At 43.9% G+C, this 27,672-nt stretch overlaps 1 protein-coding gene across 5 annotated transcripts; it reads left to right on the top strand.

Annotated features, from left to right (window-relative positions):
- Positions 1–240: 240 nt before the first annotated feature.
- mtmr11 (myotubularin related protein 11) lies at positions 241–27,672 on the top strand. Of its 5 annotated transcripts, XM_054781030.1 has the most exons (18): positions 241–350; positions 577–710; positions 7,697–7,766; positions 13,559–13,695; positions 13,823–13,892; positions 14,971–15,110; positions 15,188–15,272; positions 15,612–15,759; positions 15,841–15,928; positions 18,075–18,163; positions 18,418–18,545; positions 20,151–20,229; positions 20,519–20,589; positions 21,246–21,418; positions 21,481–21,651; positions 21,719–21,937; positions 22,118–22,444; positions 23,915–26,961. In XM_054781030.1, exons 2-18 carry the CDS (start codon positions 654–656, stop codon positions 24,371–24,373), a joined length of 2,511 nt encoding a protein of 836 aa, XP_054637005.1. In that variant the 5' UTR covers positions 241–350; positions 577–653; the 3' UTR covers positions 24,374–26,961. The 5 variants fall into 5 exon arrangements, with proteins under 5 accessions (XP_054637005.1, XP_054637006.1, XP_054637009.1 ...); XM_054781031.1 differs by having other exon boundaries at positions 282–710; positions 23,915–27,672; XM_054781034.1 differs by having other exon boundaries at positions 282–710; positions 26,565–26,961.

Below are 27,672 nucleotides of genomic sequence, written 5' to 3'. Positions count from 1 at the left end.
AGTATGTGGGTACAGTGCACAATAACGTTGCTTGGTGACAGGCGTGGACAAACACAGCTCATTAGCATTAAAGCGACAGACACACAACAAAGCGTTCCCAGCAGGGCTTACTAAAAGCTTTCTTAAACTGTCTAAATTCCAGCATCGAGGCGAGATTTTGGATAATACACCTCGAAATGTAAAAAAATAGTACAGGACATTTAAGGACACAGTCACCTACAATGATGAGTACACATCGTCGCTACTTCCGCGCGTGCTTTCCCTTTAAGAAGCTGGAGCTCCCTCTTTCAAGTGTTCCACTATGGCGAAGGCGTAAACATTCCGTGCGGCTGGATCCAGCAGCGGCAACAGTGAGTAAACTCTCCCCGCTCCTACTGACATCAACAGCCGCTGGATGACGGTGGAAACTCGGCCAGTGAGAGTTGTGTCACCGGCGATGAAAAGAGAAGCCAGGAGAGACGCGGGTTGAGAACCGCTGCCGCAGATTCGACATATTTGATGTCCCATTTTAACATGGAAGCAGGACAACACTTTCCTTCAAAAACGACTTATTTAAATGTCATTTCTTCACACTAGGAGCTTCACCGAGCTGGTAGCTGCTTTTTCTTTCAATCCTTCTTTTTTTGTTGAGTTTTTTTGGTCGTCGCTCCACAATGCTGACTGGATCTAAAAGCACGTTTAAAGTGAGGCAAATGCTCCCAGACATTAAGGTAAGCTAATCACGCTAGTCACCTCACTAAATAACGCTAACTAGCCTGCAAAGTCCAAAAAGGGGCACGTTTTAGGTCCAATGCTGCTATTTCACAACTGATTTAGTTCAGCTTTTTTGTTGCGTACGCACTTCCCTATTTCGTATGTGGACGTTTTGAATTGGTGACTCTAAATTGTCCATAGGTATGAATGTGAGTGTGAATGGTTGTTTGTCTATATGTGCCCTGTCATTGGCTGGCGACCCGTCCAGGGTGTACCCCGCCTGTCGCCCGAAGTCAGCTGGGATAGGCTCCAGCATGCCACCCCCCCCCCAGCCCCCACTAGCTAAACAAGGCATCCACAAATTACAAATAGATCTCATGATGATGGGCTGACTACAATCATGGACATATCGGCAGATCCAATTAAAACACAACGTTATTGTCATGCGTCTCTGGTGTTGGACAACGTATGATAGATGGCCTGAGCGTCTTCTGGTGTTCAATTGTCCTAAAATGTGCATACGTGAGTTGTGTCACGGAAGACCTTACTTTATGCATATGTTCTTTACTGCACAGCCTTGGGTCACATGACAAAAATCCCAGCGTGAACGCTGAGTGAACCGCACCAAGTATCAAGGATCTATTTTAAAAAGATATTGTGCGTGTTTGGGAGCAGAGGTGGGATGACTCAGAGAGCGTTCAAAGTCGTTTTGAATTGTTTTTTTTTCTTCATCTCTCTGGTTATTTCCAGCAGCCGCAGGGGAAATGCTAACAGATGCTTCTGTACTCTGTCCTCGGGCCTATGTGTGCGTGTGTGTGCGTGTGTGGTGAAGATAGAGGGGTGGGGGTGGAGTGGCCAACATCTGGCAGTCGCCATGGAGACTGCAGTTGAGGAATGTATTTTTTCGAATTCGATTACCTACAAATGAGATGCGCCAGTGGAATCCCAAGTGTTCCAGTATGGTAATGTGAGTGAGAGATGGTCATATGATTTAGTAGGCGGTGTAGATGTACGCACGCACACGCACGCACACACACACACATGCTTGTGTTGAAAACAGAATTTTGTCCAGATGGCTTTGCAGTATACGTGCAGTGTTGAGTCTCTTTGTGCAATCAGTGCACTGAGCCTGAGACGTTCATTTGTGACGAAGGAGAGCTGACAAACTAATATTTTCCTCCTTTTAAGGCTAAAGTCTGTCTTAAAGATCAAAGAAAGTCCATTTGGAAACCTCCGATTTGTTGGCAATGCAAACGTCGATGCAAACGAGTGTTAGACAGCCAGCTCGTCGAATCAGCAGCGTTGTCTCAGTGTTGAGGATTTTTCGAGGTCTTCACCAACATGCCGTCTCATAGTTGAGTATTTTTCGAGGTTTACCGACGTGCCGTCATAGTGTTGAGTATTGTTGGAGGTGTTCATCTACATGCTGTCCCAGTTTTGAGGATTTTTCAAGTGTGTTTTTGAGTATTTTTGGGGGTTTTCACCAACATGCCGTCTCAATGTGGAGTATTTTTCGAGGTTGAGTATTTTTCAAGGTCTTCTCCAACATGCTTTGCCATTGTTGAGTAGTCAAGGTTTGCTGTCTCAATGTTGAGTATTTTTATTTAAATTTTTTAGTTGAAAGCTGAAGCTATCCAGGCAGTAGCAACACTTGCCAACCTTGCAGTAGCCAGAGGAGGATCATAATCTGAGCTCTTCCTGATAAAGCGGTTGCTCCCGTAGGACCCACACATCACACCCACTGGAGAAGCCTTGGAGTCTTGAAAGGCAACAATGAGCTCCTCTTAACGTGGCAGCAGATTTATGGTGGCTTTTGGAGAAGCTGTATTGATCTGCCAAGGGCTGATAATTAAGCAGCGGTAGCGTTCACCAGAGAATAGATCCACAGTCTAGAGATAGTTGGTTGGGAGTGCTGGACACAATAACGTCTCACACGGGAGGCCGTTGCAAGCCACTAAATACACTCTATTAGATTTTTACCAAATCCTTTTTTTTAAGCTGGAGCTGCTGTCTGATCACATTTGGTCTTAGAAGGAATGGAATCAGGACACTGAGGTCTGAGCTTTGTTTGTGTGTGTCCACGGTGTGTCCAGAGGCATATTCTTTTCCAAAAACATTGTGAGAATTCCAAATTTTACAACAGTAAAGACCAAACGTTCTATGTAAAAACAAAGAACAAATGTACAACTTGCCCGTGCTGCAATTTTATTTGATTTTTTACCATCCAAAAATAGCGCCTGGCTTAAAATAAAAACGACTTCCTCCTTCATTCTTCCCAACGAGCTGGCAGGGTCATGTGACTGTCATTCATGTGAGGAAATGTGCGGGCTGCGACCTTCGCTCACAGCTAATGTGTGTTTTAAGCGTGTGCGTGCGGGGCGTAGTTCAGAAGGAGCGCTTGGAAAATAAGAATGGACAGTGAATGGACGCCACTTTGTGGTTCTGGAAAACCCTCCTAAATTACACCCGGCAAAATACCAAAGACAGTTTCTTAGCAACTGAGCTGTTTTGAACATACGTTGATTAGCATATTTATTATGATGCAATGTTTCCAACAGGACTACGATCTATCTGTGGAGCTGCCGGCGAGTGTATTTAGACGGGTTCCACAGGATGACCTGCTGCTCGTTGAGATATACTATAATAACAAACTTTGAATTTAGCAGCTTCACTCTATCACAGTTAATAATATAGTTAATAATACAGTTAATAATACAGTTATTAATATACTAATTAATAAATCAAGTTGTTTTATGGTTGAATGCGGCCTATTATTGATAAATAAAATATGCATATTTAAGCAAATGTTACATATTCTTGGCCTAAATGAAGCATTTTCAAGCATTAGTAAAATACAAATGTAAGGCATTAGGAAGACGCATTCAAAGATGTTGTGATGCTATGTAGTATTCTACACTGGTCACCAGGTGTCAGTAATGCTACTGTAATGTTGAGTGAGACACACAAGCACCAGACTTGATTGCCGGAACAGTTGAATGATCTCACAACGGGCACAAAAATCCCTAACACGGGTTACTGCTGCGGCCGTAACCCACGCGAAGCTCAAACTCAACTCTCAACCCCCGACATTACTTCCTGTCTCTGCCACTGGAACACATTTACAGCACCACAAATGATCACGAGTCTTATGTATGTTATTATGTCTACTATATTGGGTAATAGGAGTGTAAAGGTGACTATAGGGGTGTTATTTCATGTCTACAGGGCTCTAATAATGTTTGAAAGCGCATTTAGAAAGTTGTAAACAGGTTTTCTGTGCTATAATAAGGAATCTTACTTTGAGGAAATTCTCTTATCACGGTCGGGTCTGGAACCAATTAACTGTGATAAGCAAGGGATAACTGTAATGGGGGGTGCACAGTTTGAAATAATGCATATTATTAGATCGCCACTGTCCAATGTGAAGCACAAAAACTCAGATTTTGTGAGGTTTTTTTTTTTTAAAGAAAAAATAAAAAAAAATGTTCCTATGTGTGTATGATATATCTATTATTTAACTGTCATTTAATAGTAATGTTACTCTAATTAGCATTTTTTACTTGTGGGAGAAAAAATGATGACATGAAAAGCAAATTAAACGCTTCCAAAATTTCTTCTGTTTTTACGAGCTGTTTTGGAAAATGGAGAAGAACATTAGCCGCATTAGCGAGAGGGACGCCATAAGCAATGAAAACTCGATCATTCCTTGCTGCTCTCCCCAAGGACCGTGAAGGGAGGTGGCGTGCTAAGAGTGGGGAAGGGGTGGGGTCGCAAAGTAGGACTCACAAAGTGGGTGCTGAAGCCACACATTGCACCGTGAGCAAATAGTCAGCTTCGTCCTCATCCTGCTATCACGTCCTGGTATGGAGTTTGTGCCTTGAACCGTTCCTTCACGCTTCTCTCACTTTCTGCTCAGATTCTGGAGAAGAACAGATGACAAGATGGAGTTTTAAGGAGAAGAGGTGACAGAAAGCCAAAAAATGAAGAATACTCTGGCATGATAATCAGCAACAGCCTTGATGTCTCCAGCTTCATTGCTCGTGTTGTCGGACATGTACGCTTTGCAGGACCACGCAAATAATACTTTCCATGAAACATGGACCAGCTTGGTATTCAGTTTCCATTTCGTCATCCTCCAGAGAAGTCTCAAATGTGAAACTTCCCAGTACGTTCCGCCTCTACTTAGCAGTTCCCTGGTTGGCTTGGACCCCCATGATGCGCCACCTGGGAAAAAGCCAGCTTAGCAAACAGATGAACCAACACTAAACAACTTCAGGAGTAGTTGGGGGTGTCACAAGATCTCGCGAGATTAAAACGTGACAAGATTTCTCGTTCAGAAAAAAAAATTGTCCCGTGGTTAGTAGGCCGGGACAATAACAAACAAATGAACTCATCCAATCCCAGCCGTTTTTCCAAAGACAACCCCTTCAGTACCGGCCAGTTGACAGATGATTTTGACTGATCTTTCAAGGCAAACAGAATATTACCTCACACTTTACAATAAGGTACACTACCTAATAAGGTAACCTACCTAACCCGAACCACTACTCATTAGTTCCTCAGTAACTAGGTTCAATTTGTGTGCCTTAGTCATTAGTTCACCATTAGTTCCTCATTAGTTCCTCAGTAACTACTCTAAATTGTTTAGTTTCCTTAAGTTTCAGGAAAATATCAGTTTCTCACTAAAACAGGAGAAAACCAGCTTTGTTTGTGAAAAGATACATTTCAAGCATAACTTTCACTTTGACACAAATATTTTTTTACTTTTGTGACAGCTGAAATATCTAAACAACTATACCACCTTCACTTCGCCGATCAAACGCCCCAGCAAGCGCCAACCGCCGGGACGAATGCCCCATAGCACATCCACACTGGAACTGTGGCATTCGGCCTTTTGTGCTTTCATTCATATTAGCTTGCTAACAGCTAGCCAGTACTCAGTGTATTCAATCACCACGTAGCTAGCCCCCGCCGCCACGTACTGTGACAAAGATGCTGAATAGCTGACAGGAGGCTCACTCTTCCTCTTAATGTGACTATACAACCAGTGCGCTCAGAAACAAGCAGAGTGAGCCCTCTTGTCCTCCAGCCTGTGTGCTGCAGCAAGACCAGGAAATGGATCAGGCGTACGTACGTGTCGCACTTGTCTGTTTATCCAGGGGTCAAAATTATCGACCTTGTTTTTTTCTATCGTTCGATTAATCGTTTTATCGATTATCGTGACAGACCTAGGTAGACTACTGTGTCGGTGCTTTTCACACAGAAAAGCGACACGGGAACAAGGTGTGAAAGGATCTTAACAAGCACACGATCCAACACCAAACAGTAAGACTTTCCACACTACTGTCGGATTTCTGTTTTATGGTCACGGAAAGAAAAGCAGTGTCGTCGTGAAGCATTTTTAACGAGCGCCACAAACTGGAGCGCTGTTCTTCCCTCTGCTAAACCGTAGCAGAACATGAGCCACTCAATGGACTCTTGTGTGTGTGTTTTTATTTTTTTTCCCCACTCTCACCTCCCTGCTGACACCGAGTGCTTTGCGATTGGCGCCTTCTATAAATCTTTTCATTGTGGAGCAGAAGTGCCGAGTGTGTTGTTTTCCAGGCTCTCAAAGCTCAACATTTCTTGGTCTTTTGTGGATTTCTAGTAGGTTCTGTCACGCTTGGAGCCCACCTGAATAATCAGATGGCGCTCTCACATTACAAGGCTGCGTGGTACGGCGGGCTTGCTGGGCCGTAAATGCATAAGCGCTTCTCACTGGGGCGTGGTAGTAAAGTTAACGGGGTCCATATGTTCTCATGAGGAGGGCTTTGTGGTTATTGGGTTCTGCTTGTTAAGCCAAGAGATGGTAAAATGTTCTCACATTTCTCTCTTGTTTAAACACTCTCAAAAAAGTTCAAACCTTCGTTTGAATTTTCATGATCAAAACAAGAAATTATTAAGTCACTCACACATATTTCACTCCTGTGACCGTGCCTTTTCGTGCTGGCGCCGTTCCGCTGTACTGCAGCGTGTTTGTATCCTTGTTAAAACATGTTGCTGCAGTCCAACCCAAGATTTATCTACAAGCTAGCAAGCACGCAAGCTAGCGATGACGCAGGAGACACGGCAGGAAGGAGATTGATTGACAATGGTCTTCAGCCAATCATGACGCAGAAAACAATGGGGGGTGCACACAGACGAGAGAGGGAAGAGATAGACACTCAACTTCCCACAATGCAATCCTTCTTAAAGGGCCAGGCTCGGCCTGTAACAGCGTTCATACGCTGTAATAAAAAAAATAAGAAGCACTAAAAAAAATCAGCAAATCTGCGAAAGATGAACCGCGAAAGATGAACCGCGATGGAGCGGGGGAACAAATACATTTGGAAGTACGTGAGACTTGAGTGTGTTGGTACTTGAGGTCTCACCACGTATCAAAAATGCTACTGTGCCCACATTTTTTTCTGCATAGATTGCATGGAAAACAAAGTATACAGTTTCATTTGACATGGTTTGTGTTGTTGTTGGTGTTGTTATCTGCAACAATTGTGCAGTTTTCTTGCTTGGAATTTTTATTTTTTATTTAGATTATATTCAGTATATATATCATTCTTTATTTTGTTATTTTATTTTTTGATATTAATTTTTTTATTTATATTTATTTTTATACTCGCTGTGGCGCTTCTGCCATTCTTCATGGGGGAAATATTTAATTATAATAGTAATTAATATTTTAATTACAAATTAAATTGCATGTTAGTGTGAATTAAGATTGCAATGTGTGTTTGTGTGTGTGTGTGTGTGTGTGTGTGTGTGTGTGTGCAGCCCTGCCGTAAGCAATTGAAGGATGCCAGGCGGGCTACATTGCGCAAGCATCGTTTTTCATTATTTTATGGAAAATGCCGAAGGTGTTTACTGATTCTTTTAAAGACGTCAGCTCCGGAAGGCCAACATAAACGGGACATATTGATGCTTATTGGGTTAACAACCGTGATGATGTCATCCGTGCTTGTCCCTGCAGGAAAGGATGCTGAGTCAGAGCGGGATGAACGCGAGGAGTCGAGATGTCTTCGGACTACGCTGTCTTCCAGGTAAGGTTGAATGAGTAGTTGATGTTGCTCTGCTGACTCTCACTTCCCCACGTTCACATGACCTTCAGGGGGACTTGCCCGACCTTATCTTATCTCATCCTTATCAGTGACAGCGTGCGAATTCACGCCGTCGCCCGTTTGTCAGTGGGACAATTACAAAGCTCGTCTCAATCTCGCTGCGCTTATCTAGACACGGGCTGGGTGCTCATGTGACACCGACCCGAAACCCAGCCGGCCTGCGGGAGGGCAAACGGATCAAGACAGCTCAGACATCCATAGATGGAGTCTAGCTTTTATGTTCCGCTATTGGACAACATTTCACCAAACATTTTATCATGTCTTGTCAAGGCACAATACGAGCAGTAAACTTGGATGTACTTTAGAGTAATCAGCGTGCAGCTTGTATTGCAGTATTGATGTGCTAGCCACTGAAAATGAGCCGTTATTGTCTGGCAAGTTGTATGCAAACGACTCTAAAGTATATCCCGTTTGACTTTTTATAGTATTGTCTCATAAAAAGGTTGCTGAAATGTGAAAATGCCGTGGCTTTCCTGGCCATCCAATGGGAAAGGGAAGAGTTGGTGTATCGCTGCACCGCGTTGCTTTAAAGAGCGCCAAGAACTGACGCTGCTTAAGGCGTGATTCGCCAACACTCTTGCTGACTTACAACAAACACAACCTCCCATACATTGCACCAGATAAGAGCGATAATGTGTTAAGTCCTATGCAGTTACACGGTTCTCTCTTCCACAGTCCCAATGTCCGAGCATCCTAACTCATCCAACAAAGCACAAGAGCTCTTCCAGCCTGCAAAAGTCCAAAGTCCAACATCCGTTTTTTATTTGACATACCGACAAAGTCCATTGCGTGTATTCTGACTAGATGAATCGACGGTGGAGGATGGTGTGGTGTCAAGCACGCCTCCGCTGCACTGTGGAAGAGTGTAGATGGGTTCTGTAAGGAAGGCTTAAAGCAGGGGTGTCCAAAGTGCGGCCCGGGGTACGGCTGCTGTTTTTTTTAGTGGCCCATGGCACATTCTAAAAATACAACTTGAAACAGGACAACTTTCAAAAACCACAACAACCGCAAACAGGGACAAATTGGCAGTAATTTTACAAGAATAAAATCCAAATTTAGGTGAAAAAAAGTTGTAATCTAATGAGAAAAAGTTGTAATTTTACAAGAATAATGTCGTAATATTATGAGGAATTTTAGTAAAATAAAGGTGAAATACTAAACAAAGATGCTGTTTTTTTAAAGTTGTAATATTATGAGAATCAAACAAAACAACAAATAAAGTATGTTGAAATCATGTTTTGGAAATTGTATTACGATTTGTAATTTTGGAAAATTAGGTTGCGGAAAATGTTAGAATGTTACTTGAATAACGTCAAAACATTGCGGGAATAAAGTCATAATTAAGAGAAGAAAGTTGAAATAGGTGGATAAAAAACAGCTTTTTTGGGAAAATTAGGTAGGGGAAAAAGTGATAATATTATGGGAATAAAGTCAAAATATTATTGGAATAAAATCATATGTTACAAGAACATTTTCAAAAAGAAATGGAAATCAAAAAACATCAGTTATTGTACGAGAACAAAGTCACAATATTAAGAAAAAAAGGTTAAAAGTCACAATTTTATGAGAACGAACTTGTAATATTATGAAGAAAGATGTCATTTTAGTAGCATACACTTGAAATATTAAAGTTTTTTTAAGTCTTAATATCATGAGAAACAAACAAAACAAAATGCGGTTGTCACTTTTGGAAAATTAGGTTTGGGAAAAAGTGATCATATTATGGGAATAAAGTCATAATATTACAATTTATAAAGATTATTTAAGAAGAAAGTTGAAATATTTTGGAAAAAACACCCCAACAGCAAAAATATGCTTTTTCACTTACAGTATATGACAACGCTGAGATGCCCTTTTTTCTTGAAATATAAATAACGTCCTAGCATATCTTACAAAATGTCAAAGTGGCAAAGTTCATCCTTTCATTTTCCACTATGTGGCCCCTCGCTGGTAAAAGTTTGGACACTCCTGGCCCACAAGCACAGCCGATCGAACCACTTTCACCAGAAAATGGGACGGGTAGGGTTCAATATTTTTGAATATGTTACAATGGAAACAAAATATACTGCTCAAAAAAATAAAGGGAACACTTAATTGATCACAATGGCAATCACACTTCTGTGAAATCAAACTGTCCCCACTAATAATAATAATAATAATAATAATAATAATAGTAAAAATAATACATTTGATTTCCAATGATGTTTTTTGCGTGATTTTGTTGTCGGCACATTCAATGATTTAAAAGTATTTCATAAGAATATTTAATTCATTCAGATCTAGGGTGTTATTTTAGTCTTCTTTTTCTTTTTTTTGAGCAGTGTATAATACGCACCAGACTGAACTGGTGTGTACAACTTGGTGAAAATGCGGCTTACTTTCGATACGTTGTTGATATAAACAGCTTTTCTGAGTGCAATTAACACAGAAAATATCCATCCATGTACGAGTATACCTTCTAAATGTAGTCCAGCGTACGCGGCATGGTCTGGTCCTGGTGTTTACTGGCCCTCACGGTAGGAATACGGCAGCGGGAACCTTTCACTCAGCAGGCAACCCGGCTGAAAATGAGGAAATATGTGGATAAAAATAAATCAAAAGCAGCTGGGAGAAGACGGTTCAGATGTCTTTCAGCTGCGTTTTCTCAGCCTTGAGATCACGCTGGCCCGTGACCACGACATCAACAGAAACGGAGATCTTTAAAAAGACCTTAACCAACAGTACCGTGACGGTGTAATAGACTTTCTTGTCATAGATCACGGTGCTCTACCAGGCTCTGGGGACACGTTTCAAGCTAAGAGTGCAACAAAGGTTCATTTGTGGTGTAAATCTGGGTCATGTGTGGCAGTCATTTAAGCCTCGCTTTCTAAGTTCAGCTCAGCAAAGTACCCTTTGGAGCACCGCAGGAACCACAATATGGACTAGAAAGCCTGTTTAATCGTTCACACACGCTTGCATTGTCAGAAACAGGAGCACAGGATGAGTCCATTTCTGTTCCTCAAGCTACAGCCTATACCGTAAATGCTCCAAACGACCGCCGAGTGACGTATAGTTGCTGGGTCCGTGGTCTCGGGTCCACGGTCTCAAGTTAACACCTGGTCAGACAGCATTAACATTAACAGCTGTGGCTGTAGGCAACCCCCCTGATGCGTTTTTTATTATGAACGCCACAAGATGGTTTATCTACCTTTGCATGCGCTTGAAAATGTCATCGGTGCTATTAATGCTGACCGAGAAGTTACTGCTATTACAACATTGTTGCTTCTGTGTTGTATTGTGTGAGTGCTCGAACCGGTACTTAAAACAAAAAAAAATATGGAAAACAGACAAATTTTGTGTCAAAACAATGCCTTTTTATTTTTAGAGTATTTGGTTTACTGAGGTGTTCGGTCGGCAAAGTAAATATACAAAACAGTGCAAAGTGGTGTGTGCTCACAAACTGTGTCGCTCGCTACATTGCAAAAGAAATGCTACCATTCAATACGGTTATATGGCATACATTTTAAGCAACGTACGTACTGGCATCTTCTGCGTCACGCTAATGTGGCTGACACAGGTACACTATACTTGAGTACCATCTGGTGGTTAACATGTGAATTACACCTCATGACAATAATGGAAAAAATGGTCTCAAAAATGTTGTCGATAACATTGATTATTGACAATTTGTAGCACAGTTATTGACCACCCACAACAAGTTGTCATAATTAGCCGAGAAAAACCAGCAGCAATACACAACATAGAGAATGTTGTGTTGTAATGTTGATGTTTGGAATTCCTTTGTTCGTGAATACACCTCCACGATTCATTATCTACGATTGGTGGATAATGAAGGAAGTGTTGTGTTGCGTTGGAATCGAGCGCTGCTGTTTGCGTGTAAAGGTTGGTGATAAAGTTTAGAAAAGAAAGTTTAAGAAAGCGTCAGACTCCGTGCTTTGGTCAGGACGCGACATTACCTAGCAGACGTTACTCGCACAGCACCTTCAAGAGCTTGCTGCAGGTGGCTGAGTCTGTGTTCGTTTCGGCACCGATAGCTATTTACAGTCGTTTTTTGGTGGGTTGCTAAAGTAAAGTAGGCTCTTCATCAGCTCATTGAAACTTCAAGCCCACAGAGAGCACCAAAGATGGGACATTGAAAGGTGGAAGAAAGTTTTATTCTCCCTTGACGGTCCTGATGGCTTCCAACGTTACTGGCATGACAAGGAGATCCCACCTGAGATGTTTTCCACACAGCGCAGTGGAAGGGGGGCCATCATGATCCTTCCATGGAACAATGGAGCTTTAGCTTGTGCAGGGGCGTCAAATGGCAGGCGGCTGTGTGGAGGTGTAGCAAGGGGCATCCCTCATGACTAAAGGCCCTCGTCTGTGTGGTAATGACTGGCTTTGTCAACACTGCACTTCACAAAGGACGTCTTCCAGAGGAATAAGCTCACTCTTTTGGACCATCCTGCGTGTTCCCCTCATCTAAATCCTGTCAAGAACATTTGGGGGTGGATTAACAAAAATTAACATGAGTTCCAGACAGAGGATACCCTCCATGAAGCCATCTCCACTACCTGGAGCAACATGCCCCCTACCCTTCTGGAAACACTGGCATCAAGCATGCCCAAAGCCATTTTCAGCTGATTAACAAGAATGGCGAAGCTTCTCATGACTGACTCCTTTTTTCCACATTTTTATTTCTATTTTAGTGGGGTTTCAGTTTTTTTTGAGCTATGGCGTTAAACGTTTGATCAGCTGGTGAACAGCCTATTTCTCTTCAGTGCTTGTTTGCAATAAGTAGCTTTTTTTGTCTCACTCCCATTTCTTCTTTTTGCATTTTGAAGCTCTACTTGGAACTTCCTTAAGATCCAACAGTGCAAAATGTACTTTCTTGCAATTTGCCAACAGATCTTAAGATCTTGATCAGGATTATACCACATAGGTGTCGTTGCAAAAAGTACAAAAGTGTCATACCAAATCATAGTGGTCTTTGTTTTTGTTTTTTTTTAAGTCCAGCTCAGATGTTTTATCTGTGCTTCATAGGCTAAAGGACAGAAGAAAAACACAAGACCACGCCCTTTTGTGCAATCAGAACATCATTGTTTGTCCTCCCTCCCCTCGTCCCATAACAACAAATATTCCAGGAGCAACAGAAATGACTGTTTTCCTGTTTGCGCGTATGGAATTCCCTCACATCTTCACTGAGCTGGGTCGAGAAGATCATTCCGCACCGACGTGTCCTGCAGTGTTGAGGACAGAGGGATCATTACTGACACATGCGTGTGTTGGAAAGGAATTTCTCCTTTTTTTGCCAGACGTGTCTCAAGGCACTCTTCTCATTGTCGTGCATTCTTGGCAGTGCCTCTCTGGAATGACGCGTGCTTTTGTATCAGTGATGCATATCTGCAGACAAAGTGTTCATATTTGCTCAGCTACACAATCAGCAGCAGGAGAGGATGACACACCTTGTTGTTACTTGTGACCCCTCCCTTCTGCATTTCCTGTTTTGTGCCCGCCCTCCAGTCACTTATCTCATTTAGTTCTTGTGATAGTTTAAAACTTTGCAACCTTTTAACTGTGTGTTTGTGTGTGTTTATGGAATTTGCATAATTATTCTTTTGCATTTGTTTGTGATCTTGCAGCGTTGATGTGGCTGCAGCATTTTAAATGTTCCTGTACCGTGAATTCTATCGTCGAGCCTTTCAGCTTCATGTCCTGTTTGTCCTAAACAGGCGAGTGTGTGCTGCAGAGAGCCGTCATGGTGAGGAAGAAGCTGACAGCCAGGGAAGGAAGAGGATGGCTGTCTGGGACGCTCTTCTGTACGCACTTCAGAGTGGCCTTTGTGCCTCAGGACGCGCCCAAGCCGGACGTGAGTCCATCGCAGATAAATGTTGCCAACGTCCAAGAAGACGCATCTGCACAAGTGCACCTGAACTTCCTGTAAAAAAAACTAATAATAAAAAATGTGACATGTGATGGTATGTTGTGTGTTGCAGGACAATGCGGACCCCGTTCTGTTAGGAGATCATGATGTCGCTTTGGCCTCCATAGAGAAGGTTGTGGTTGGTGAGTAAAGCTTTATGTTTATGTTTTCTAAGGTGATGCTTCAGTCCCAAACAGCATACGATCAGAAACTGTTTGCAGTCGTCTCTCGTGACATCGCAGTTCGAACATATTCATGAATTAAAAAATGATCGCTGTTTCGTGGTTGACTACGGCCCGTCCATCCGTCCATCCGTCCGTCCGTCCATCCATCCATCCATCCATCCATTTTCTATGCCGCTTGTCCTTACTAGGGTCGCGGGGGTATGCTGGGGCCTATCCCAGCTGACTTATGGGCGAGAGGCGGGGTACGCCCTAGACTGGTGGCCAGCCAATGGCAGGGCACATAGAGACAAACAAGCATTCACACTCACATATAGATACACTCACATATAGACAAACACTCCCATTCATACCTATGGACAATTTAGAGTCTCCAATGAAGCTAACATGCATGTTTTTGGAATGTGGGAGGAAACTGGAGTACCCGGAGAAAACCCACACACACACGGGGAGAACATGCAAACTCCACACGGAGATGCCCAAGTGGAGAGTCAAACCGACGTCTTCCTGGTCTCCTGACTGTTTGGCCAACAGGCTAACCGTGCGGGACTACGGCCAAGTATTAATCAAATAATATGCATATTTAAGCCAATTTTATGTATTTTTTATCCAAATTAAGCATAAAAATGGCTAAATGAACTAAAATACAAATACAGTATAAGCCAGGGGTGTCCAAAGTGTGGCGCACTGAATACAGTCGTTAGATGGTAAATGTATGTTTTAAAAATATATTAAAAACTAAATGTATGTGCGTACTCCTGTACATAGAATTTATTTATTTTATTTGATGTATTATTTTATTTCTCTACTGTAAAGCAAAATATTGTTTATTTATATCATAATTAAAAAACATATATTTGAATGTGATACAGTAAAGTAGTTATTTTGAGTAGTGGCTAATCAACTGATTGATTAGCTTTTGAAAGCTGAAAAATGAATCTTGAAAATTAAAAGATCTATGAACTCTGTACATCTCAAATATTTTAGTATTATGATAACACCCCGCGCCCCCTCCGGTCCCCTGTTCATTATGTTGTAGTGGGCCCCAACAGGACCAAGCTGGTGACCCCCAACTCCTCGCTGAAGTTCACCCCAGAGGAGCTGGTTCTTTACTGCCGCGACCTGCGAGTGATCTGCTTCCTGTTTGACCGCCTGACCCCTGATGTGCAGGTCATAGAGGTGAGAGGCGTGGCCATCTTTCTTCATTGCGATACAGGTCGTCAAGGCAAAGCTGACTGTGGTTTTCCCCTCCTCAGATGACGCACACCATCGCCAAAACATACCAGCCTCTCAAACCAGGGTCGGTTTTGTCTTTCCAGAACGCTGCTCTTGGTAGCGTAGGTAAGTGTGTATGCCGTCTATAAGCACAATAATAAACAGCATCAATCAAAAGTGGCCTGTTATGCTGTTCAGGCTTGATCATACGGGGAAACATGAGCCATGCTAAAGCTAAGAAGGCTTTGACTGTCAGCTGTCGCATAAATAATGCAAACACCCCCCACCCTCCCATGTTGAAATAACCGACTAGATGACCCACAGCTCAACTCTGCCCACGGGTTCAAGTGTGCACGCCGTGGGGTCTCTGCTCCATGGTTCTAACCACACAGAATTCTCCCATTCAATAGTCCATAGAGAATGTTGCCGTTTTAAGCCATCGCAGGCATTTCCTCCCCCCTCCAGAAATGAAGCAGTTTCTTAGCAACCGCCGGCGGGACGCCCACATGAACTGGTACGAGTCGGCCTCGGACTGGGAGCAGGAAGTGGAGCGGTGCGGCGCCACCGGCTGGAGAGTCAGCTCCGTCAACGACCGCTTTGAGATGTCCACCAGGTACAGTAAAGTCCCACGATACGGTTTGTTTGTGATAACAACACCCCCACTTTGAAATAACCTTTTCACCTTTTTATTCAGTCTGCCGAGGTTCCTCGTGGTTCCACAGAAGGTTCTAGACACTGAGCTGAAGAAAAGCTTTGCCCACTTCAACGACGGACGCATCCCTGTGAGTCTTATTTCCACCTCATCCCTATGTATCTAAGTGATGCAATTATTTTTTTAAAAATGCGAGAACCTCTCTGATTTTAAAACAATGTTCTTGGCATAGGAAAAAATAGCAATATAAATAATCTCTTCCAGGGTGACCACACTCGGGGTGTCACGAGCTCTCGTGTCACGCTCTTGTGAGATCAAAACGTGACGAGATTTCCTGTCTTGCAATAATAAATGAATGAATCGATCACGAATGAAAATGAACTGGATAATTTTGCCGGCCTCCATATATTGCCATGTGCATGTGCAGGAGGTTAGAAGTGCTGCATGTAGAATTCTAAATTCAGGCATCCCCACATGCTGTAATTGTAACTTACCATTTTCTATGTACTCTATTTCCTATTTACAGTGTAATGATGTGTTTACGCCATTAGAGGGTGTGTCATGGTGCTGAGTGATTTAGTAGGGAGCCATTAGCTTTAGCTTTAGCTGATCAATATACACGCTCAGCCATGAGAAGAGGCTAACTTTGGATCTCCCTGTTGTCCCAGAGTCACTTTTCTTGGCTACACACTACACAGTGCTCCCTAGCCTGTGTAACCTCTGCTACCGGTCAGGATTCCTCCAGGTCTGGTGCCTGCAACGCGTGCTTGTCTGTTTTCCTTGTCTTTTGCCTCCAAACAGGCAGGAAGAGGGTTCACTCTGTGCCTTGGTTTCAGCACCTAGATGAAAATGGCATGCGTTCACAGAGAGTGTAGTTGAACACATCACAAAAGAAATGCTGCTCTTTAATACGGCTGAAAAGCCAGCATTTCAAGAAAGGCTGCAAACATTTTACAGACACTAGGATTTGCCTGTGGGAAAATACATGTCATAAACACAAATGATTAAAAAAAATTATTCTAATTAATCAGTTTTCGAATGAATTAATCATAATTAATCACCATCCACAACTATGTGTGAAATATGCCTTTTTACTGTATTTTATGAACAAAAAGATAAATGAAAGCACACAATTTTGTATATTTGTATGTATTAACAGCTCCAAATGAACTGAAAGTGCTAAAAGATACACCACACATCTGAAAAGCTAAAACACCAGCCTCTTCAACAGTAGCACAACATGTGAATCACACTTCAACCGTGTTCCTATGAGCCACGAGGGGTTGCGTTCAAAGACATCACATCATTTTTTTTTAAGTGCACTGTTTTGAGCGTTGATTGTATTTTTGGGATTTGTGAGCATACGTAAATGCAGCAAACTGTACGTCCGCAGTAAGAGTTACGCTAGTGAGTGATGGGAATATCCACTTGCTGTTATTTAGCCCAAACATACACGCATCGTCTCGTCTAGACCATACAGTAGGATAACCTTTGTTACAGGCAACATTTTATGGACGATTCTAAATGCTCGTACAAGTGTAAAAAGAAGTTACACCCAAAATGCTGTTACAGAAAGCAAGAAAAATGCAGAAGACCAAGAATAAAACCTTTGATGCCGCATTTTGAATTTTCCCACTTCTTGGACATTCAACTTTAGAAGTGCCAACATACAGGTGGTCCTTGCGCTACGGAGTTTTGTTGATATGATGCACTCCCACAAATGATGAATAGTGTACAAAAGGAAAAGGAACTAGTTACAGTACGTGCATGCTGTGGAGGAATATATAGTCGAGCATCACTACACCGGGGAGGGAGAATGTCTGTTTTGTTTTTTCCCTTCATTATGTCCCCCAAGCGTGAGGCAGACTCTTCCGAGGGCAGTACGTTTAAGAAAGTGAAAAGTGAAGTGAAATTAGCTGCATGCTTGGTGCGTCGCGACCATTGTGAAAGTTAAAGATGGCATCCTTCAACATGTGAAAGGATCTGTTCCTATGAAAGGGACAGTGATAACTAAGTAGTGGAGTGGCCTCATCATTTAGACTTCCTCCTTCTAATGAGCTTGTCTCTCCCTCCTTTGCAACGCCCCCCAGTGTGCAAGACAACCACATACTCCAACCTAAGTTACTTGACGAGCAGCAACTTCACTCACACCAAAGTGTTTGCTTTCCGCTCTATTTGCATCACGTCTGTACGATCGGTCTCATGCGGTTTCATGCGGTTACCTGGCAACCGCTGATGAAACATCCTTAAAAGTGATCACCTTTTTTTCCCACCAGCGTTGGTGCTGGCGACACCCAAGAGGGAGCGACCTCCTGCGAATGTCCAGCTTCCAGAACAACATCTACCACGAGAAGGACGACATCAGGTGCAAGCTTTGTCTGCCATCCGCCTCAGAAGATGTCTGCCGCTTTCTGATTGCACTTTAAATACGCCAAAATAAATGAAAGACAGTTTCACAGCTTCCTCTCCGAGCTGTTTATTCTGCAGACGTATCTTTGTAGTGTTCCCTGGGGGATTCATGCAGATTATGTGATTCTCTCGGGAGAGTCCGCCCAGCGCCAAGTCTGGAGTATTAGCGGCGTGTTGACAGCAGGGGGGCGTGGGGTGTGTGTTCTGCAGGAACCTGGAGCTCATCCTGTTTGGGTGCCAGTCCTCCTTGTGCGTGGTGGTGGAGCTGGGGGAAGAGCTGCCCTCGCCAGCCGACATACAGCTGGCACACGGCCGCCTGCGTGCTCTCTGTCTGGGAGGTGGGGACACAGACGCACACTCACGCGCACACACGCACGGCATGCAATTTATTTAACACCCAAGTCAATCACAATGTACATAAAATTCATGAATACTAATCTTAAATCCAAGAATGATTATTTATTGGTAAGAAAGCTCCTCACTTTTATCCCTGTGGTTTTCAGGTGGGGAAAGTCTCAATCATTTCCTCACTTTTCACTTTCCTTTTTTTGACACATTGCTGTCAGAAGACTTTGCATCACGCTCAGGAGACGTAATAAAGGGAAAAAAGTGAACTTGAAAGATGAAAGTGAAAGTGATGTCCTTCCTCGGTGTAGCAACAGCCCAACGCCGTCATCACGAAACGTTGTAAACATGAAATGCAATACGAAATTTCAACAAAATGTAACATGAAATGTAAACATGAAGCGTAAACATGAAACATCATCAACATGAAACATTGTAACACCAAAAATGAAACACAGCACGTAATGTTGTAACGTGAAATGTAACGTGAAACGTTGTAACACCAAAAATGAAACGTAGCACGTAATGTTGTAACGTGAAACGTCGTAACACCAAAAATGAAACATAGCACGTAATGTTGTAACGTGAAATGTAACGTGAAATGTAACTTGAAACGTCGTAACACCAAAAATGAAACGTAGCACGTAATGTTGTAAGGTGAAACGTAACGTGAAACGTCGTAACACCAAAAATGAAACGTAGCACGTAATGTTGTAACGTGAAATGTAACGTGAAATGTAACGTGAAACGTCGTAACACCAAAAATGAAACATAGCACGTAATGTTGTAACGTGAAACGTCATAACACCAAAAATGAAACGTAGCACGTAATGTTGTAACGTGAAACGTAACGTGAAACGTTGTAACACCAAAAATGAAACATAGCACGTAATGTAACGTGAAATGTAACGTGAAACGTCGTAACACCAAAAATGAAACGTAGCACGTAATGTTGTAAGGTGAAACGTAACGTGAAACGTCGTAACACCAAAAATGAAACACAGCACGTAATGTTGTAACGTGAAATGTAACGTGAAACATTGTGTGCTGAAGAAAGCACTTTAAATCTTTGTCGGACAGAAAAGAGAGACAGACTGCATCACATCTCCGTGAGTCACGTTTATCTCGTTATTTGTGATATGAAATGATCACTTACTGTATCTACATTTGTAGTGTAGCAACGTACATCATTGCTGCCACATCCTCGTATTCGAGGTTCCTTGTGTGTGTACATTTCTTTAGCGTTCCATTACTGTCTTTTATATTAAAGTCGTCCATGAGCGCATTCATTGCACATTTATCTGCGGCTACTTTGTCCATATTGCCGATACAGTATATTTTTCTATTGCACTACTGCCATTGAATGCGCTTAAAACAGCATATACAGTACAGATGTAGACTGTACGTATCCGAGCCAAATACTGCATGTGTGTGGATGTCCTGTTTGTGCAGTAGATGGTCGGCTGGTTGGAGTATCGAAGCCGGAAGGCAGCAGGTAGTTGTCAAGCATGAGATTGTTCTGTTGTGGGATATTTCATTGTCGTTCATATCAGCAATAAAAATTGTGATGATGAATTTTCCTTGTTTTTGCTGTGCAGATATCTCCACGTCCGTGACTGTGCCAGATGACAAGTGGCTGTCCACCCTGGAAGGAACTCGCTGGTTGGACTACACCAGGTAACATTAACGAATCAAAATAAAAATGGCCTCCTTTCTAATAGACACTATGCTCCAATTAAATGTCTTCATGTATTCCCTTCAGAATAAAAGGATGGTGTGTAAAGATGCCAATATCTAAAATACCGATATGTGCTATGTGGTGCACATCATCACTCGCACTGATATCACTATTGGCAAAAAACCCCAAAACATACTGATATGAACCGATATTATCGAACATCCCTGTGTAAAATCAGCACTTTGCTTGCAGCGTGTGATCATAACCAAGCCAGCTCTCCTTTTCTAGGTCGTGTCTGAAGAAAGCGTCCGAGGTGGCCTGCCTTCTTCGCAGCGGTCACATGACTGTGGCGCTGCAAGGTGAGTCGCGTGACCCCCTCCCCCATGCTTGTATTATTGAATCCATACATTATTAAACGCTTTCGTTGATTATGAGTTTATTCTTGTAAAATGGCAACTTTTGTAGTTTGAGTAGTTTGACTTTATTTTCATAAGTTTATAGCTAGTTCTTCCATTTCTGCTGGGTTTTTTTAAATTTTCAAACTTTTTCAACTTTTTTGTTTTCTTCTCACAAATATTTCTTAATATAATTGTGACTTTGTGACCATAATATTTTGACTTTACTCTGGTAACATTTTTCTCAAGTTTTTCTCCAAGCTAATTTTCCAAAAATTACAACTTTGTTGTTTTGTCTCTTAGAATATTACAACTTTTTAAAAAATGGTCTGTTTTCTTCAATATTGTAACTTGGTGCTATTAAATTGACATTTTCCTAATAATATTGTGATGTTATTCTAGTAAAATTATGAGTTTTTTGTCATTAGATTACAACTTTTTTCTTTGACTTCATTCTTTATAATTACTGCTTATTTGCCCATTTTTGCTGTTGTTGTTGTTGTTTTTTTTTTGTTTTCTTTTTAAATTCTAATTTTAGAATGTGCTGCGTTCCACCAATCGCCCCCGGGCCACACTTTGGACACCTTTTGTCCTAAATGGACGTTGATGTTCTGTTTCAGAGGCGGAGGACCGGGACATGAGCTGCGTGGTGTCCAGCCTGGTGCAGGTGATGTGCGACCCCCACTGCAGAACCCAGCGGGGTTTCCAGAACCTGGTGCAGAAGGAGTGGGTGATGGCGGGCCACCGCTTCTACAGTCGCATCAACTACCACCGTGACAACGACAAAGAGGAGGTGACGCAGCCGCCGTGTTGGATCGGTACGCCGTCTGTCCGCTCACCGCGCCCTCTCTGCAGGCTCCGGTCTTCCTGCTCTTCCTGGACTGCGTGTGGCAGCTGTGGTCGCAGTATCCCTCTCGATTCCAGCTGACCGACGACTTCTTGCTGGCCCTGCATGACAGCACGCACCTGCCTCTCTTCTCCAGCTTCCTGGGCAACTGCCAGCGGGAACGATGCAGGCGCTCCCAGGTATGGAAAATCTCCACTTTGCTGGTCCTGGATGTCTCCCGAGCTTATTTCCTGCTCTTTCTGCCAGAACCTAGGCCAGTCCTACACGCCGGTCAACGGCTGGCGAGACCCGCATCATTCGGATTGCACTTCGGAGCCGCCTGACCCGCCCCTTCCTCCAGTGTGGGACTGGTCCCTGCAGTACAGCAAGCAGAGACAAGCTCGCTTCACGCAGCCTGTCCCGGCCACGCTTCCTCTGCGGCCGCTGCTCAACGGAAACCTGAACACCCACCCAGACACACACAGGGTAAGATTTGTACACCACTACCCTCTAGTGGCAGTGGGGGGAGCTGCCGGTTTACCAACAGATGACCCCAGGAAGGAGAAACGTGTTGCACAGGTTGTCTCCTTTCCAGTGGACTCGAGCTTCCTCTGGTGGCTGCAGGAAGCAACTCAGACTAACAACTTGGATTTACTTTTCCCACAGCTGGCCGACGCCATCCCCGGATCCGTCTTCCTCCTCTCCCGAGGCGTCTTCTCCTGTCCTGCCAACCTGCTTCCCTGGCGGTGCGGCGGCGGCAGCAGTTCGGGTGTTTACAGGAAGAGCCACCGCAGGGCGCTGTCCTCAGAGAACGTTCCCGGGCTGGAGAGGCTGCTGAAAGCGTGGTCCCTCACCGAGGCCCCCTCGGTCCTCACTTCCAACTCAGGACTTCATGGACCACTGGACCCCTATGAGCCCTTGCTGCCCCTGCTTATGGGGCCCTGCATGGGGCTGTGGAGGGAGTGCTACCACCGGGGGGCGCTGCATGCCCAGGTATGTAAAAAAAAAAAAAAAAAAGGATTCAAAACATGATTACCTCGATACATTTGGTAAAAGCGAGGGTGGGCTCCTAAACTGTAACTGGGCCGATGAAGGCGCCACATGCCTACGGCGTGAGTCACCATTCATTTCAGCCGCCTGTCAACAGCAGCAGCACATTTCCCAATATGGACGAGAGGAGCCCACCTCACTGATGCTTGCTCGCTCTCTCGAGCGCCGTCTCCATGGTGACGTTAGGAATAGTCGAGCGGCGAGTGGGCGCCGACGTTTCTCAAAATATGCTGCTCATGGAACATTCTAGGTCCGCTCAACACGCAGCCGTTATTGTGGCAACACAAGTGAGTACAGCTCACAGTGAACATGTCCAGATAGGGTGCTTGAATGTTTAGTGTTGCACACCAATCTTATCTAGCACCTCTAGCTCTAGCTCCTCTTGACTGAGCAGCGCTGCAGCAACACGCTTGTCATCTTGGAGGTGCGCTTGGACTCCTTATGTTGGAAAACTGACATCCGCATCGCAGTGTCGCAGCACATGTTGGAATTCATCTTTCATCTCAGTGAACCGCAGCTCCTTCGGTGCCGGCAGCACTCGTGCAGCCCAGGACCGTGCTTGACTGTAGACAAGACAGAATGATGTTGCCAAAAGACAAGGAAAGTTTCTAGTGTTGTCGCTATTGAGCATTTAAGTCTAGGAACAAAATGTGTGGCGACAATGCATGATATGCTGCATGCGGTTATGCCACCTTAAACTCTAGAAGAAGCAGGGAGGGGGATCTTGTTGTGCTTCACACTGTCTAGAGTACATGGTGGAATTCGTCTTTCCTCCCTCAGTGAACCGCAGCTCCCGCAGTGCCGGCAGCACTCGTGCGGCCTGGGTCTTTTCACTATTGAGCATGTAAGTCTAGGAAGAAAGTATGTGAAGACAATGCATGATATGCTGCATGCGGTTATGCCTCGTTAAACTCGAGAAGAGGCAGGGATCATGTTGTGCTTCCCAAAGCTGGCACATTTACCTACTGATGACGCCGCATCAGGAGCCCAAGGACACTTGGACACGATCACGAGAGGATGTAGGATCGAATCTGCAACCTTTAGGTTAGGAGACGACCACTGTACCACCCGAGCCGTGCTGCCCCAAGAGAACATGTTGGAATTCATTTTTACCCTCCCCTAGTGCCGGCAGCACTCGTGCATGCTATAATCACTGTGCTTGCCTGTTGGCAAGACACAAGGATCTTGATCCCGGCTCGTGTTTCCAGATACTTACGCATGTTTAATAACAGACGTGTGTTGCAGTGGATGGTAAATCCTGACTGCTGTAAAGTGCGTGACTTTATGTCATGTTGTCCCTTGTGAAGATGTACTGCATCGTAAACGGTCAACGTTGCTCTTGATCAACATTTACGGATGGTGTGTAGTCTTTGTCACCATTCCTGGTAAAATAACGTGGTGATGTCCCATCAGGCCTTCTCACACCCCATCAGCGCCAACCACCCCCACCCCGTGGAGCGACTGGCTCAGGAGGTCCAGCAGCTCAAAGACCAGCTGGCTGAGGCGACGTCCAACACGCATCCTGACCCGTCCGCCAGGAAGACGACGAACGAGCCCCGACGAGCTGCCAACCTGAACCAGAACACCAACAACGGCACCTTCCTCTTCCCGGCGTCCAGGCCCCAAGGAGTGGGCGTGGCCACCAGAGCGGCAGCCCTGCCTGACTCCCTCAACCACAACACCACCAGGGCGCCTCACACCCCGCCCGCTGCTGCTGCTGCTGCTGCTGCTGCTCCGCCCTCCAGGACCGCCTCCAGAGACAACGGTAACAAACACACCTTCCTCTTTGGGCACGCGTCCGCCACAGAGGCCCGTCCGGGACGCGGGAACCCAAAAGTGGCCAAAAGCAACGGCGCCTCCATCAGTTCCTGAGCTCATCCATTGCGACTAAATGCGTCCAAAATGCAAAGTGTTTATTCTCCTCAGTGGAAAACTCTGTGGGCTGGAAAAAGACTTTTTAAAAAAAATATATTTGCATGACACATTTCTGAAGAAGAAGATGTGTCCTGATGACCCACAATGCACTTGAAGGAATGTCACGTCCCTCTCACAAGAACGGAAGCTTCTATTTTTAACTCCAATGGAAAAAAAGACAGGGTGTTAGTCAGGACTGCTGTCTGTGTCGCACTTCAGTGGTACTTAAGTAGGACACCTCATTAGGAACACCTGCGCAATGCCGACACTGTAGACCAGGTCTGTCCAAAGTCCCATCTGGGTGACGTATTCGAACCACTAAATTAAGCACGGCCTCACTTGCTTTGTCACCTTATAACACAAAACTGCTGCTTTAGCTTCAAATATTTTTAACTACGTCGCATGGTTTCTTCCAAGTTGAACTGCCTTTAGCGTGGAATGTCGTCGTTATACCTTCTTCCCTCAGTAGGAAGGTTTGGCCACGCCTGCTGTAGACAAACGACATCAAACGTTGGCTTTTGTACGCTCCACTTTTTGTGTGATTCGATTTTTGTCAAAAGTCTTCCTTAAAGTTTGCCTGTTTTTGTACACTATTGCACGTAACAAATTTTGTCCCGTTTTTCATTTCATTCATTTTTTTCTTAAAAATGTTTGTAAAATTTTGCCTTGGCCGTATGATTCTCTTTTCATCAAAAATTCCTGTAAAATTTTGCCTGGCTTTTGTACACTGTCTCTGTTTTCATACTATATTGCACGTAACAAATTTTGGCCTGCTTTTTATTTCATTCATTTTTTTATTGAAGATTTTTGTCAGATTTGACCTTGGCCGTTAGAGTCACTTTTCATCAAAAATTCCTGTAAAATTTTGCCAGGCTTTTGTACAGGCTCTCCATTTTCGTACAATATTGCACATAACAAATTTTGTCCAGCTTTTCATTCCATTCTTTTTTTTCTTGAAAATTTTGCCTAGGTCGTATGATTCACTTTTCATGAAAAATTCCCGTAAAATTTTGCTGGGCTTTTGTACACTATCTCCGTTTTCGTACAATACTGCACGTAACAACTTTGTTTGTAAAATTTTGCCTCGGCCGTATGATTCAGTGTTGACTACAGTCAAACCTTGGTTTTTATATGTCCCACTTTTTGTGCGATTCAGGGTTTGGCAACAATTTTTTCTACTGGCTGGAGCTCAGTAGGCGTTTTCCTCAAGCTGTCATTGGTCTTTGCAGGTGTACCTAATGAAGTGTAGCTGCTCATTATTTCAGTATTTTAAAAAAATCAAATAAAAAGCACTTTGACATTTTATGCAGAGTGGGAGGCGTGTATGACGTCTGGTTCTTGCCTGCGGGGCGTGACCGGTGGCCTTCGTGTGGAATTTAGGGCATGAGAGTTATTTTGGTATTCTGCTCTCATACGAGCCCACCCTCCCACACGCATGCATGCATGCATGCATACGTGCGTCCTTACCCACGTTCAGCATTTCAGCCCTTTTTAAACTCATCTTTTACCTAAACTATTGATGGATGTCATTGAGTGATCTGGGACCAAATGTGTTATTTTGAAAAAGGTGTTCATATTGCGTGTGTGGCTGGTGATGTGTGGGATATGAATTGTATGTTAAAAGCACAAAGGGAAGCGTAAATGCATGTTTTTCTACATCTTTGCAAACTGAGAGGTACCTCACGTGATTTTTATTTTTTTTGCATTAATAAGACACCTGATTTTCTTGGTACAAATTTTAGAAATGTTTTTTTTTTTTGTATTGCCATGTCTTTGTCCTGATAATAAAACCAGCAAAAAAAATAACAGAAAACACCCACTCCCAAACATGTTGCACACACCTTTATTTTTTTTTAAACAAAATAAATATGATCTGGAACACCTAAAAAGGTAGCATGGCACTGTACACAGCAGCGTTTTTAAAATGTAAAAACTCTTCCATCCCGGACATCGGGACCGAAACGTGCAAAATGCTTCCACAGAAAATGGAACAAAGTGAGACCTCGCCACACGGGTGCATCTTTAAGACATTCTTGTTCATTAAAAGCAAAACGAGTAGAAAGGCTGTTGATGAAACGGATGATGATATGACCGCCATGTTGGCTGCCGCGTGTTTAGCGTTTGTTGACAAGCATTTGGCACTTTGCAGACGCGCTGTCATCTTCCAGACAGCAAGTCCCCCAGCCGTCACTCCCACCAGCCCCCATGCTGGACGCTGTAGGGCCCGTAGAAGAATCCGGAGGACGACGACGACGGGCCCAAGCCTCCCAGCTGGCACATGGACTTACACATGGGGCACGGGTAGTCTGAGAGGCCCTCGATGTCCTCGAAGGCCAGGTTGACGATGTGGTCGCAGCAGGGGTCGCAGTAGAGGTGGCCGCACGACAGGCGCTTGAGGCGGGCCTCGTAGGAGATGCAGCACTGGCAGTGAGGCAGGTCCGGACCCAGGGACAAGGAGCCCGTCAGGGAGCTGCTGTCCAGGCTGCCTGCCTGGCTGGAGCTCAGCTTGGCAGGAGACCTGCGAGAGACGAGGAGACATGGAGGAGGTCAGTCACATTTGAGCGTTTGGGTGCTAGGAAATTGCATTGGGTTCAACCCCAGCGTAAGCCAAGTCTTCTTCTCCTGCACCGCTGCACACAAAAGGGTGAAAATGCCCCTGGCCATGTGTGTGCTATTATTTTTCTGACAAACACACCACATGGTGGCGCTGTTACTACAGTCGCCCATCGTGGTTCGAATTTCGCAGTATCACGGTTTTCAAAAATATATATAATCATGCTGTTTTGTGCTTGAATACAGCCTATTAGTCAAAAATACACGTTTAAGCAAATTTTACGTATATGTTTGGCCTAAATAAAGAATATTCAAGCATCAAAATAACGAAGTAAAATACAAAAAGACATTGAAAGACGTTGCCACATGAGTGCAAGTCATATCTTACATGGCTTACATTCTCTGATTATATCTACTATGAGCAATAGCAGTGTAAAAGGTGACTATAGGGGTGTTATTGTATGTCTGGACAGCTCTATTAAAAAATGTTAAAAAAAAGATCTTCAAAAACAAATGTAGAAGGTTGTAAATAGGTTTTCTAAGCGCCAACTACAAAAATATTACAATATTAAGCTGCATTTGTCAAAATTGTCACCCAGCCGTGGGTCTGGCCGGAGAGTGGACAAGGGTGGCCACGGCCGCCCCGTAGCGCCGCCACTGGCTTTAGCTACACAAATATTGTTTGTGTAGAACACGTGTCAAAG

The sequence above is a fragment of the Dunckerocampus dactyliophorus genome, chromosome 7 (assembly GCF_027744805.1).
Source record: "Dunckerocampus dactyliophorus isolate RoL2022-P2 chromosome 7, RoL_Ddac_1.1, whole genome shotgun sequence".
Classification (NCBI taxonomy): Eukaryota; Metazoa; Chordata; class Actinopteri; order Syngnathiformes; family Syngnathidae; genus Dunckerocampus; species Dunckerocampus dactyliophorus.
This window is presented reverse-complemented; position numbering and strand designations above follow the sequence as displayed.

Excerpts from the sequence above, each read along its gene's own strand:
- mtmr11 (XM_054781031.1), top strand. The coding sequence starts at position 654 with ATGCTGACTGGATCTAAAAGCACGTTTAAAGTGAGGCAAATGCTCCCA. Across the intron at positions 711-7,696 it reads AAATGCTCCCAGACATTAAG|GAAAGGATGCTGAGTCAGAG; the intron begins GTAAGCTAATCA and ends TTGTCCCTGCAG. Across the intron at positions 21,938-22,117 it reads CCCACCCAGACACACACAGG|CTGGCCGACGCCATCCCCGG; the intron begins GTAAGATTTGTA and ends CTTTTCCCACAG.